This window comes from Hipposideros armiger, unplaced genomic scaffold (genome assembly GCF_001890085.2).
Source record: "Hipposideros armiger isolate ML-2016 unplaced genomic scaffold, ASM189008v1 scaffold_224, whole genome shotgun sequence".
In the NCBI taxonomy this organism is placed as follows: domain Eukaryota; kingdom Metazoa; phylum Chordata; class Mammalia; order Chiroptera; family Hipposideridae; genus Hipposideros; species Hipposideros armiger.
In genome coordinates this window covers 1,237,999-1,251,126 of record NW_017731574.1, presented here as the reverse complement: position 1 = coordinate 1,251,126, position 13,128 = coordinate 1,237,999, and the positions used below count along the sequence as shown (strand labels likewise).

The window sequence follows — 13,128 nt, the reverse complement described above, 5'->3', positions numbered from 1 at the left end:
TCAGGCATGACGAGTATGAGCTGGGCAGGAACTCAAAGGCTGCTCATTTCCTGTTGTTCGCTAGTGTTGTAAAAAGCGGTTCATTTTCAATGCCTTGATATCCTAGGTTATCTGTTGGTTTTGAATTGCTGAGAAAAATGGGTTGGAAGGAAGGACAAGGAATTGGCCCCCGAGTAAAGAGAAAACCACGTCAACAAAAACCTGGTAGGTTATTTGATTGTCATTAATTCTACAGCATACTTTTTAATGGCTACATGTTTCTAGAAAAAGAAGTTGTTGGCTCAGAGGCATGCGCATATTTTAAGGCTTTTTGGTAATGTGCAGTAGCTTTCTGGAAAAGTTATACTGTTGGGTCGTCAGGAAAGTCATGACGCATTTTTGCATTGAAACATATAGAAAAATACGTCTTGACTTTCCTGACGACCCAATAGTTTACATTCCCACTAGCAGCACGAAACTGTTTCCTACTTCTGTCGAAACTGTATCACAACTTAACATGATTATTTTCTATTTATTCTTTGCCTTCTGTCACCCTAGTCAGACTGAACTCTAGGAGGCAGCAATAATTTGTTTTTCGGGTTCTCTGCGTTGCTGGGGCAACGTAGTGGTTACTCATTGAGTGCATCGTTCCAGAGTGTGGGTGGGGCAGGGGCTGGCGAAAATAATTTCTGAGGGATCTGTCTCCCACCCTAAAGCTGAAGCACCTTTTACAAGCGTAGCCATGTACGTCTAAAGAGTGTCAGCAAGTTGGCTTTCTGTATTTTTAGTTGCTTATGACTGATGCGTTTGAAATCTCTTCAATAGATCCTGGAGTAAAAATCTATGGCTGTGCATTACCCCCTGGAGGGTCGGAAGGCTCTGAGGTATGGCATGGGGTGGCCGACCTTCATTGTGGCACAGCAGCATCTGCTACTTTATAGATGTGAAATTTTTAAAGATTTTATTGGGGAATTGGGGGAGGGGAACAAAAGTTGCTGTCCTTTTGTTCTTCAGTCTAGTTGTGGAGGATGTCACTTCACTGGCCCATGTTGGTATTGTCATCATTGTGCTCTTCCCAAATGAGGNACCAAGGGTTGCCAGTTCGATCCCCGCATGGGACACTGTGAGCTGCGCCCTGCTCCCCCCACCCTCCAACGCCCTTTAAAAAAAAAAAAAAGATGTAAGAGGAAAGTCATGTACTGGCATACCTTGGAGATACTGCGGGTCCAGTTCCAGACCACTGCAATAAAGCGAATATCACAATAAATGAACAAAAAATGAATTTTTTGTTTTCCCAATGCATATAAAAGACAATACATACCTTAATTAAAAAGCACTTTATTGCCAAGCAATGCTAACCATCATCTGAGCCTGTTAGAAAAATGGTGCTGATAGACTTGCTCCAAGCAGGGTTGCCACAAAGCCTTCTGTGATAAAGATGAAATAAAAGACTTACGTCAGCATGCTTTAGGCTGCAGGTAAGAGACAAGGAGAGGCCCCCTTCCTATTTGACTAGTATAATCCGTATGGAAACATGTCTCATGTCACAAGAAGTCTAGATGTCACCATGGCCCCAGATTCTCTTCTCAGTCATCTTCTGCATGAAAGCTTGTCCTTACACTAGCTCTCTCTGTGCTTGCAAGGGGGCTGCAGTCATTTCCAGTGGCACACCCAGTCATTTCCAGTGGCACACCCAGGAGGACATTACCCAGTGGGGGAAGGACTTTTTTTTTTTAAGATTTTTTTTTTGGGAATTGGGGAAGGGGAACAGTGTACGTGCTCTCACCAGCTGAGCCATCCTGCCACCTGTTGGCAGCTCAGCGGCAACTCAGCTCAGGTGCAGCTCACTGGCCCATGTGGGAATCGAACCGGTGTCCCTGTTGCTCAGAGCTCACGCTCTTAACCAACTGAGCCACTCGGCCGGCCCCCGGGACTTTCTTCTTGGTAACTTTTGTTTAGAGCAAAGAAACCATTCACATAAACCCTCCAGTGGATTTTCACTCCCATCTGCTTGGACAGACTGTTTTAGGCGCTTATTGTTAAAGCAGTCCTTGGCCAGGGACATGGGATCAAAATCAATGGCTTACATAAGACATGAAGCCCATTCCCTAACCCGGCCCCAGCCTCAGCACGCACACACCAGGGGCACCGCTCCCGAGGTGCATGGCGGTGCAGAGGAAGGCAGGTGCCTGGACAACCTCAGGGCTCTGTGTGGAAAGAGGGCGGGCCAACAGCTGTTGGACAGGCAGCCACAGTAAATGCTCTTGTTGGCTGTGACTCTACGATTTGCTCCCTTCACACGGACCTTTGCGATGTTGTCTGAAAAGAATGCGGTACTTACTCCTGTTTTCCTAGCCTGTCCGTGCCCTTGTGGCCTCACCCAGTAGCCACTATAACGCCCCCAGCCTTGGCCATTGGCCTTAGCTTACATGAGGGTCCCAAAATTAGTGAGTGAAGTCAGCCGCTCCTCTGATCCCTAAGTCAATTGTGTAGTTTTAACTTTCCTTTTTTAAAAGAATAAAGCTACGTGATGTATCATGTTTAATCACTTTCCAGATAATGTAAGTAATTCTGTTTGACTTTTTTTTTTTTTGTAAGGATCTTAGTGAATTTGGGATAGCACCGAAAGCGATTGTTACCACAGATGATTTTGCCTCCAAAACCAGAGATAGAATACGAGAGAAGGCCAGGCAGTTAGCAGCTGCCACTGCCCCGATTCCTGGAGCCACTCTGCTTGATGACCTCATAACACCAGCTAAGTGAGAAGAATTTAATTTTGACTTTTCTGANTCTGGATCCAGCCCTGCCCGCCTTTCAAGCCACATCTTGTGCCACTTCGCCTTAACCCCCTGCAGTCTAACCTCATGATCTTCCCTCATGATCTGCCAACCATGATGTCGCCCGGGGCCTTTATGTTTGCTGCTTTTTCTGCCTCTGCTCTTACCTCATATTTTGGCTCCTTATTTTTACTGAGAACTTATCTCAACTATTATGTCTTTAGAGGGCCCTTCCAGGCCTTCCCTGCCCACCATATAAGCTAGCTATCTCCCCCTCCAACCCCACTACCAGCCCTCATCTAAATTACCCTCATTCGCATCACCCCCTTTCTTTCCCCACAGTCCTCTTGTATCAATCCTCTGGTGCTGATTTTTGGCTTCTTTAACGTCCTTGTCCCTCACTAATGAGAGTAGGACCTTTTCTGCGTTGTCCTCCCAGCCCTAGGCCAGTGCCTGGTATGGAGTGGATGCCCAGTGAGCATGTGTGACAGGAGTGAGTGCGTGATGGGCAGCTGTGCTCTGAACAGGGGCTTGTGCTGGTCAGGACTGTGGAAATGGAGGCCACCGCAGACTGGTGGTCCGGAGTTCAGCATGTCAGCTTCCTTGTTCTGGGACCACACTGGCCCAATAAACCTCCAAGTATTCAACTCCATTTTTGCCAACCATCAAATAGGAGTCTTGTTATATTACTATCTAGTTCACAGGGGTAGTATGAATGCAGATGAAACACTAAATGTAAAATACTGATCTCCAATTACATACATTTGTGATATTGAAAATGTCTATACAGTGAAATGTAAACGTATTTGTCTTATGATACTTTTCATCTCTTCCTATTGTTGTTTTTATTTAGGTTCAGCCACTTCTGTGTTAGAATTTCTGTCCCCAAAAGATAAAGAGAGAATCAAAGAAATGAAGCAGGCAACTGACCTTAAAGCAGCCCAACTCAAGGCCAGGAGCCTGGCCCAGAATGCCTCAAGCAGCAGACCTCAGCCCGCCTCTCCTGACGTCGGACATGGCTCTCGGCACATGGCATTGAGTGGTGGGACAGCCATCACAAAAGCCAGCAACTTCAAACCTTTCGCCAAAGATCCAGAAAAGCAAAAACGATACGAAGAGTATTTAGTAAATATGAAACGCGGTCAGAAAGGTGGGTGCTAGGCCTTGGTCTCCCATGTCTCAGCCAGGGACGGCATTCTTGCTATTCTAATCCTAGTCTGAGATTGAAAGTTGAATCTGCTAGTGATTTGATTCATCCTTCTATGATCAGTGCAAAGATTCCAGGCTCTGGCTCTTGACCTTAGAAAGCGAGAACAATTAACTTGTGTTTCTCTGTATCTCGGGGTCCAACGATAGCTGTTTAAGTAGAGAGCATGTTTGGTGGTGGCTAAGGCTGACTCACAGACCATTTACTATTTGCAAATGCTTGGCTTCTGTAAGCATTGCCTTTCACACCAAGAGAACAAGGTCATCTCCCACCTTATCTCAAGGTCCTAATCATCCAACCCTAAATCATAGTCTAAAAATTGACTTACAAAGAGAGTTGGCTGTTGAACCACTACATGGGGGAGGAAAAACTCACTCTGTAATCTATGAAGGAAATAAATATGGCGAGACTGAGGAGAGGGCTTACTCTAATACGTCGTAGTCCTCACAAGAGGTAGTCAGCAAATGAGAGGGGTTGGTTTTCTTTTCTTTTCTTTTTTATTGGGGAACAGTGTGTTTTTCCAGGACCCATCAGCTCCAAGTGAAGTAGTTGTTTCAATCTAGTTGTGGAGGGCGCATCTCAGTGGCCAATGTGGGAATCGAACTGGCAACCTTGGGGTTATGAGCACTGTGCTCTAACCAACTGAGCTAACCAGCCACCCCAGGGTTTGGTTTTCAAAACAGGTCTTTGTGTACTGTGCCTGAAGTCCCTACTAAGAATCCAGACCCCCTAATGTTTATTTGTTAAATTAAAAAAAAATTAAATTAGAGAAAGGAGTGTTTCTCTGTCAAAACTTAGGAGTATAGTTGGGATGAACTTATCACTGGGAGTAGTAACAGGTTCCTTGCTTTGAAGATTTAACCAAGCATTCGTTCCCAGGTGTTTTTCTCTGATACACGCAGTAGGTAGAATTCAATAAAAGCATCATTTTGAGGGAGCAAGCAATATTTCCTGCTGAGTACCTCCCTGCCATGCTCTTAAAAAACCAGAATGTTCTCCTTTTTTTTTTTCTATTGGGAAACAATGAGTTTTTCCAGGACCCATCAGCTCTAAGTCAAGTAGTTACCTTCAATCTAGTTGTGGAGGGCACAGCTCAGTGTCCCATGTGGGAATCAAACCGGCAACCCTGGTGTTATGAGCCTGCATTCTAACCAACTGAGCCAACCGGCTGCCCCAGGATGTTCTCCTTTACGCACCATGTTTCCCCCAAAGCATGAAGTACTTTCTTGTCCTCTGTCCCGTAGATGCTCTGGAACACTGTCTGGACCCCAGTATGACAGAGTGGGAGCGAGGCCGCGAACGGGATGAGTTTTCTCAGGCAGCTCGGCTGTATGTGTCTTCCCATTCGACCTTGTCCTCCAGGTTCACTCACGCCAAGGACGAAGANTTGCTCAGAGCTCAAACTCTTGAGCGAGCTCTTAACCAACTGAGCCACTCAGCCGGCCCTGATTTTTAATACCGGAATTGAGTTTGGTAATTATTCTGTTTGGAATTAATCACTGCACTTGAGAATGGTATTTTATGGGTTTGCTTTGCGCCAGGTAGTGACCCACCTTCATTCTATTTTTTGTGATACTGTAAATAGGATGAAGATAATGACTACCTGCCAGAAAATGTGACCTTCGCACCCAAAGATGTCATGCCTGTGGATTTCACACCTAAAGATAATGTACACGGACTGGCGTACAAGGGCCTGGATCCCCACCAAGCGTTGTTTGGGACTTCGGAAGAGCCTTTTAATCTTTTCTGTGGGGGACCCGCGGGGACCAGTAATCTTCTTGGAGATATTGGAGTGAATAAAGGAAGAAAATTGGGCATTTCAGGCCAGGTAAAAGTGTTCCTGTTTTGTAAACATGGAACCACCAACACATGAGAATACTTTCCTTATGTTTGCCCTCTAGTAGGCACTCACTATTCATCGACTACAGGAAGACTTTGAAGTGGTTATGTGTTGTCCTAGGATCTTTTCTGAAGACGTGTAAAGCATACCTTCCTGTTTTTAACATGTACTCCTGAGACCCTGTGACCTATGTTCTTGGTGGAGTTTGTGTGCTCCCAGGAGTGAGCACTGCTTTTCCACCTCCTTGTGGGGCTAAACAGAAAACCATTTACTCCTTTGATTTACGAGCAGTTAGAAGTTGAATTGTAATCTGCCTCTCCGAGTGGAGGTCCAAGTTTCACTACCTCTCAGACTATTTCCTAGTACTGCCAGCCCTACGTTGGGAGCTTTTGGGAGATTTGCTTTTTTACCTTTGAGGAGATGGAGAACTTTTACTGATTGCCTGTTCTCGCAAATTGATTCAGAGGTTCTTTCCTAAATTACAGTTAGAAAATATCATACCCTTTTCTTTCTCATACATGTGTTTTTTTGGGTTCTTTTAACAAAAAGTGATGCTTGTTGGAGGCTGTTTCCCACAAAGATTAGGAGTTCTTACAGCAGCTATTAGAGTAGTGGTGGTCTTCAGACCCTGGTCACCCGCACTATCTCAGGCCACACTAAACAGTAGAGCACATTCTGCCTCCCTCCTTTTGGGGGCCCCGTTTCTCCTCCTGTACTGCTGCTTGCATGTGTTCTCCACTCTGCCCATACCTGGACCCAGACCCGTAGCTGCTGCGGGGTCTGGAGAACGGCCGTCGCACCGGAGACATGGCATTTGCTTCTGGTCATTGTTTTTCAAAGGACTTGAGCCTGTGTCCGTCTGGGTCTCCCATTCACTTCTGTCTCTTGGTGATCGTACAGTGCGAATGTGGTCTGTTCAATTACATCCTTAAAGTAGCTTTATCCTTCAATGCAGTCATACCCTAAAACTGTTGGAAACTTCGTTTTTGAAGGCTTTTGGTGTTGGTGCCCTGGAAGAGGAAGATGATGATATCTATGCCACAGAAACCTTATCCAAATATGACACCATTCTGAAGGATGAGGAGCCTGGAGATGGGCTGTATGGCTGGACAGCACCCAAGCAATATCAAAGTCAGAAAGGTAACTCCACAGACCCGCGACTGATGGCGGGACCAGTGTCCGGGCATCAGGGAGAAGGGGCTGCAAGATTGACACTGGACTATCCGCTTCCATGGAGTAGGGGGTTGTTGGTCCAAGATGCAGGGTGAGCAACAAAGTGGGGAGAAGAGAGGCCCAATGTGGGAAGTAAGACACAGGTGGGATTTAGACGGGGTAAAGCCAAAACCGATTGGTAAAGCAAGGGCGAAGGAAGGAAGGGGAAAGAGTCCTGAATCAAGGGAGGCCCCGCTTTGGGGGAAGGGTGCTCGTGCTGCAGGTCAGAGCTGGCACTGGGTCAGAGGGAAGCACTTTCAGCTCGAGGAACTGGGCCGGCGGTTAGACTAGGCCAATTCAAGCAGCAGGTCAGAAGGCCGAGGTGTGGTGACCAGTGGTAGGAACACAGCCTGCAGCAAGAGGGAGCTCGGGGGTCCCTGGCTCTGAAGGCACTCTTGTTGGGCGAGGACATGGGCATTCTCTCAACATACCTTGAATTTCAAGTCAGAATCTATAGTAATTCAGATCCTGTGGTTCTAAGTAGTCTTTCAGTCTTTCCAAAAAAGCTATCGGGAGGAGATCGTGTGGCATAGGTACTAGCATGTGATTTGGGGCCCATCAGACCTAGATTTGGATCCCAGCTCTCTCCTGCCCAGCTGCATGACCTTGGGCAAGGCTTGTAACCTCTGGGTATCATTTGTAAAGTGAGGATAAAATCCACTCTGAGGGTTATTGTGAGGATTAAAAGATATAGCTCGGTGTTTGGCGCAGTACCCGCCTCAAGTCCTAAATAAATGGCACCTACTATTCTTCAGTTACAATAATAACAACCACCTAAATAAAGTAAGGAGGTGAGAGCTGAGATAAAACAATTGATTCAGACACTTTCAGCTGTAGTCAGATAAAGTTTGGTCTAACTTTTGTAAAATACATCTAAAACATACATGTTGAAATAATCTAAGCATCATTCTCCAAAATGATGCTCATTTACATTTCTGGAAAAGAAAAAGCAGGTATAAAACAGTTTTTAAGAGGTAGTTTGCTTAATGGTTGTGAACACAATCCCTGAAGACAGACTGCCTGGGTTTCAGTCCTGGCTCCCCATTTATCAGCCATGACCTTGGACAAGCTATGTAACCTCTCTGTGCTCAGCATTTTTGTGTAACAAAATCTACCCATGCCATGGAGATTTTAATGTACATAAAGGGCTTAGAACGTGCCTGGCATACGGCAAGCACTCTGTAAGTGTGAGTGGCCGCTGTCATCATCACCACAAAAAGAACCAAGGGTTTCACACAAGCTGCTGGTAGGGTGTGCACACAAATATTAGTTGGTGTTACCTCGGGGTAGTAATTACACTACTTTTATCTTCTTCCTTTTGCTTACATTAATATTTTTTTGCTTTATCATTATACCTGGGGTGCCAAAAACAGGTATACACATGACTTGTGTTCATCTTTTTTTATCAGTATATAGTGAGTATTACAATTTTAATAGTTTTTTCCTTTCTTAAAATGTGTATAAATTTTTAAAGATTTTTATTGGGGAATTGAGGGATGGGAACAGCGCTGGGGAATTGGGGGAAGGGGAACAGACAAGTTGCTATCCTTTTGTTCTTCAGTCTAGTTGTGGAGGACGTTGCTTCACTGGCCCAAGTTGGCACCATCATTGCACTTTCCCCAGGCGAGGCAGATCAGTCGCCGGCTTCTGGATGGCCCCGCTCACTGCGGCTGCTGGCCGCTCACGCTGGCTGCTGGCTACACACGGTAGCCCATGGCAACCCACTGCAGCAGGGGCTGCAGCCTATTCTGTCGCTGGCGGCTCACAGCAGCCTAGCTCCAGGTTGAGCTGTTGTTCAGCATCTTAGCTGCAGAGGGCAGTATCACTGGCCCTCATGTGGGATCCAAACTGGGGCTCTCTGGCGTCCCAAGCCAGCTCTTAACCAACGCGCCCCTCGGCTGGCCTAGCATATGGATTTTTGACTGAACCCCTATGTGCTGGAAAGCCTTGATAATCAAAGAGCCTTTGTCGATGGGGTTGTGACTGCAACCAACAGAGGATCCCTGGCTCCAAGTCAGAGGGCATTGGTCATTTTGTTTGCTGAATTAGTGATCTTTTATCTCTTGTTAGAATTTTATTTGAGAAAAAGACAAAATGTACCTTTTAATTTGTACTAAGATTAGATTATGGGCTGACCTCGTTGTATTGTCTTTTGTGCCTTATTTGGATGGTTGCTAAGGAAATGGGAGGTAATCTCCCATGGCTCTTCACCTCATCTTAGAAATGACCCTCTTAGTTATGATTTTTACTTTTATCCATGCTCGTGCTTCAGAGTATATTCTTTGGTGCCCCTTAGCTTACGATCTCGGGCACTTTTTCTAAAAACAGTGCTGAGGTATTAATACTTGCCATGGAGGGCCATATCCTCGGTCCTGGGCAGCCCAATCAGCTGTGAGTGGTTTGGGCTGGGCTGCCAGAGTCAACAGAGGTGTGAGGGCTTTACGTGCCGTTCTTTCCTCCTTTACTGCTATCTCTGTGTGATATCATGTATAACATGTAGTATTTGTGTTCTTTGAGATAAAAAACTGATGTCTTTTGTCTTATTCTAACCTGTGCTGCTGGAATTAATCAATGACATCATTTTGTAGAAACAGAGAAAGCTCTTCGCTACGTTGGCAAAATATTGGATGGATTTTCCTTGGCTTCTAAACCTTTATCTTCTAAGAAAGTAAGAATTTCTTTTTTTCACTGGTTTAGTACTTAAAATTTTTGCTACTATGTAATCTGGGTCATGTTAACAACTGGAATGATAAGTAAATTCTGAATTCCGTTTTCTGAAAAGCACCAGCCTAGCCACTAGTGATCGTCCAGGAGAACATAATCTGTATTAGAAATGTCAGTCAGTAGCCACATTGTATTCAAAACAGCTAATTGCTAATTTTTAAATCCAAACTTCAAGGGAGTGGCTATTTCCACTAAAAAAAGAATGACAGTAGAAACTGGTGGGAGAATGGAATTGATACAATTTTAGGGATACTGTAACTTAAGGAAAAGTAGAAAACTTCCAAACAGTCTCAATGACCCACAGTCCTGATTCCTGAATGCTGTGAAGCGTGTTCACTGGCGTGGGCGAGGTCCCCTGGGCTCCTTGGCTGGCAAGCAGAAGGGACAGAAGCCGCGTGCATGTGGGCCAAAGCCCACGGTGGAGAACTCTGGTAGAGAACGCCACATTGCCCCATTTTTGTGATTTTTTTTTACAGCTTAGGCCAAATGGTGCCTTTTGACCCTCATCAGAGTCACATGTTCCCAGGTAAGCATCACAAGTTAGTTGTGGGCGCTGGGAGCTCAGGAGGGGTGCACCTGGCCACTTGTCTTGTTGGCAGCCTTTTTATTAGGGTGCTCCACATTTTAACGGGCTTTTTTGTTTTTCCTTCAGTAAGCATTTGTTAACTACCTCTGTGGCTTCTGTAGTACTGTGGTTCTTCAGTACAGGGGCAGCCAGGAGCAGTGATGCCTGAGGAAGTACATTCGATATTACAGTGGCTTTGACTGGTTTGGTGGTGATAGTAAATGTGTTGTCATAGCGAGCAGAATATTTTTAAAACAGTGTTGTGCACACCTGCTATTTTACTAGAAATGTCAAATATGTCAAGGAGAATGCGAGTTTTTTACATGTGTGAAAGGGGAGCATAAAGATGGTTGAGAAGTACTCATTCAGCTCAGGGGGTCACGGATAGAGAAGACTAAGTCCTGGCCCCCAGGTAGCTCCTGTTCGGTGAGGGTGCCCGACAGACAAATTCGCTGTAGGGCAGAGTGCCATACATGGAGAGACAGGCCCTCGGGGTTCCCGACGTGCTCCTCGCTGGAGCAGGGCTTTGAGGGCGAACAACTCAGAGGGCTGTGTCCATCTAGCCTTTCACAGCCAGGCAAGTTTTCTAGATATGTGGTTAAAAACTCAGCCTCTGTGAAATGCTTTGAATCTGATGGAGGATATAAAGAAGAGTTGTGTGTACACACCCCTCCTTTCTGCCATGCACCCCTGAATCTTTATGTCTTGGTAACATGAGAGTGTTTGCCGGCTGACTGGGGAGTCTGTGTTTTTCAGAGCAGGCGGTCAGGCTAAGATGATAAAAAAAAAAAGAAAAGAAAAGATTTCCTAACAGTGATCATAGCACTCTTTCATGGATTTTTGTCATGCCAGGGACTCATGCCAGGGAACCACCTGGAAACCTTACAAACACCCGGGAAGCTTGGGAAACTCCAATGGTAGCCAACTTTGTGGATGGGACCAGGCATCGCTATTGTTAGAAGCTACAGGCGAGCCCAGTGTGCAGCTGGGGCCGAGACCTCTGCCCGAGGGCGCCTAGTGCTTCACCAGTTATGGAGTTCAGAGTTTCAGGTCGCTGAAAAATCTAGGAAACAGCTTCAATAGGACTGTCCATGAATATATATGTTAGTTAGACCAAGAGCAAGAGAGACCATTTAGTGCAATAGTTAAAAAATATCGAATACTTTCATTTAATTTATGTGTTCTGCCATCATGGATACCTGAATTTCTCAAATATATTTCAATTTCAGTTCAGTCAGCTTTGGAATTAAAAATACCTCAGGTCAAAAAATAAGGCCTGGAGTTCCAACTTGGAACTGAAACATAACCAGAAAAAAAAATTCTGAATTTAAAAGTAACTTATTTAGAGTTATTATTTTTTTCTACGCCTTGAATTGCACTCTTTTAAATATTCTGATTTACAGTGGGCCAGTTCTGCACATGGGCCACTCAGTAAATTGTGTTAACTATTGTTATTGTTCTCATCATATGAACCATGCATATTATCATTGTAGAAGTGGACAGGGGTAATATTAAAAATGTCTGGTTATTAGAACAGTGCAGTTCTGGTGACCCTCCGGATGCAGGATGGATGTTGGCTTAAGTCCCTGGACAGGCTGTTCCCAGTGCTACCTACCTGCTGAATGTTAGCCTAGGAAAGGCTGGGGTTAATGCTCAGAGGTAACAGGTTTTCTTGGTTAAATCAAACATGATCATCTTGCAGCCTGTATTTTCTGAGCTTTTTTATTTTATTTTTTTTAAGATTTATCCACCACCTGAATTGCCAAGAGACTATCGACCGGTGCATTATTTCAGACCCGTGATAGCTGCAACCTCAGAGAACTCCCACTTACTTCAAGTATTATCAGAGTCAGCTGGAAAGCCAGTACAAGACTCAGGGACACATAGTAGACACCAACTGAATGCCTCCAAGAGGGGAGAGTTGCTAGGAGAAACACCTATTCAAGGTATGTGCAATGGAGAAGATTAAAATCATTTATAGCAATCTGAGTTATCAAAATCAAAACGGAAACATGTTTTCCCATTGACATTTTTTTTTTCATGATTTTGCATTCCCAAACTGTGGAAATAAAATAGTTTATTGTGAATGGCATACATAACAGTGTACATCTTTTACTTCTTAAGACTCGTTTTCCCACCATCAGTTTGAGTTGTGCCATTGAAATTACAACTCTTGTCTTAAGCTCAGCAGTTTTCAGACTTTTAATAATTGTCCAGGAATGTAGTGGAGACCAGGGACTTGGGTACCTTCCCTTTCTCTGCACAGCATGGGGAACATATGATTTTTTCCTCAGGGGATAAGGGTACCGTAGCTCTTTTTCTGAAAGCTGAAAAGGAATGAATGCATCTGAAAGTATGAACAAATGTGGAGAATCCCCTGTAGGCTGGAGCAAGAAAGACCCGCTGTGAGAGATGAAATTGAACTTGCCATTTGGGAGCCTAACAGATATCTGAAATATAATAGACCCAAACAGAACTCGTGGTTCCCTCTTCCTTCCCCAAACTTGCTCTTCCTCCAGTCCTCCCTTTCTCAGTAAATGGTACCACGAGTGACCCACTGCTCAGTCCAAAACGTAGGATTACTAATTCTTAGCTCTCCTCTTTCCTTCCCTCCCCTGGCCCTGCCCAGTCTATCAGCAAGTCCTCTCTCTTCTGCCCCAAATACACGTGGGGACTCCATCTACTTCTCTGCATTTCAGCTGCCTCCCCCTTGTCTCAATGCCTGTCTACTCTCACCTATTGCAGCAGCCCCTCCCGATCAGTCTTCGTTTTGCCCTCTGCACTCCATTCCCCTCAACAGCAGCTAGATGAACGAAACTATCTG

At 45.1% G+C, this 13,128-nt stretch overlaps 1 protein-coding gene across 1 annotated transcript in view; it reads left to right on the top strand.

The window, feature by feature from the left end:
- The window catches only part of GPATCH1 (G-patch domain containing 1), a 49,521-nt gene that overhangs the window by 16,916 nt on the left and 19,477 nt on the right, over window positions 1-13,128 (top strand). Inside the window, exons 2-7 of the mRNA XM_019654475.1 lie at window positions 107-204; window positions 805-863; window positions 5,549-5,791; window positions 6,796-6,943; window positions 9,604-9,683; window positions 12,046-12,270. Coding sequence (XP_019510020.1) covers window positions 107-204; window positions 805-863; window positions 5,549-5,791; window positions 6,796-6,943; window positions 9,604-9,683; window positions 12,046-12,270 — 853 coding nt within the window. The remainder of the gene's footprint in view (window positions 1-106; window positions 205-804; window positions 864-5,548; window positions 5,792-6,795; window positions 6,944-9,603; window positions 9,684-12,045; window positions 12,271-13,128) is intronic.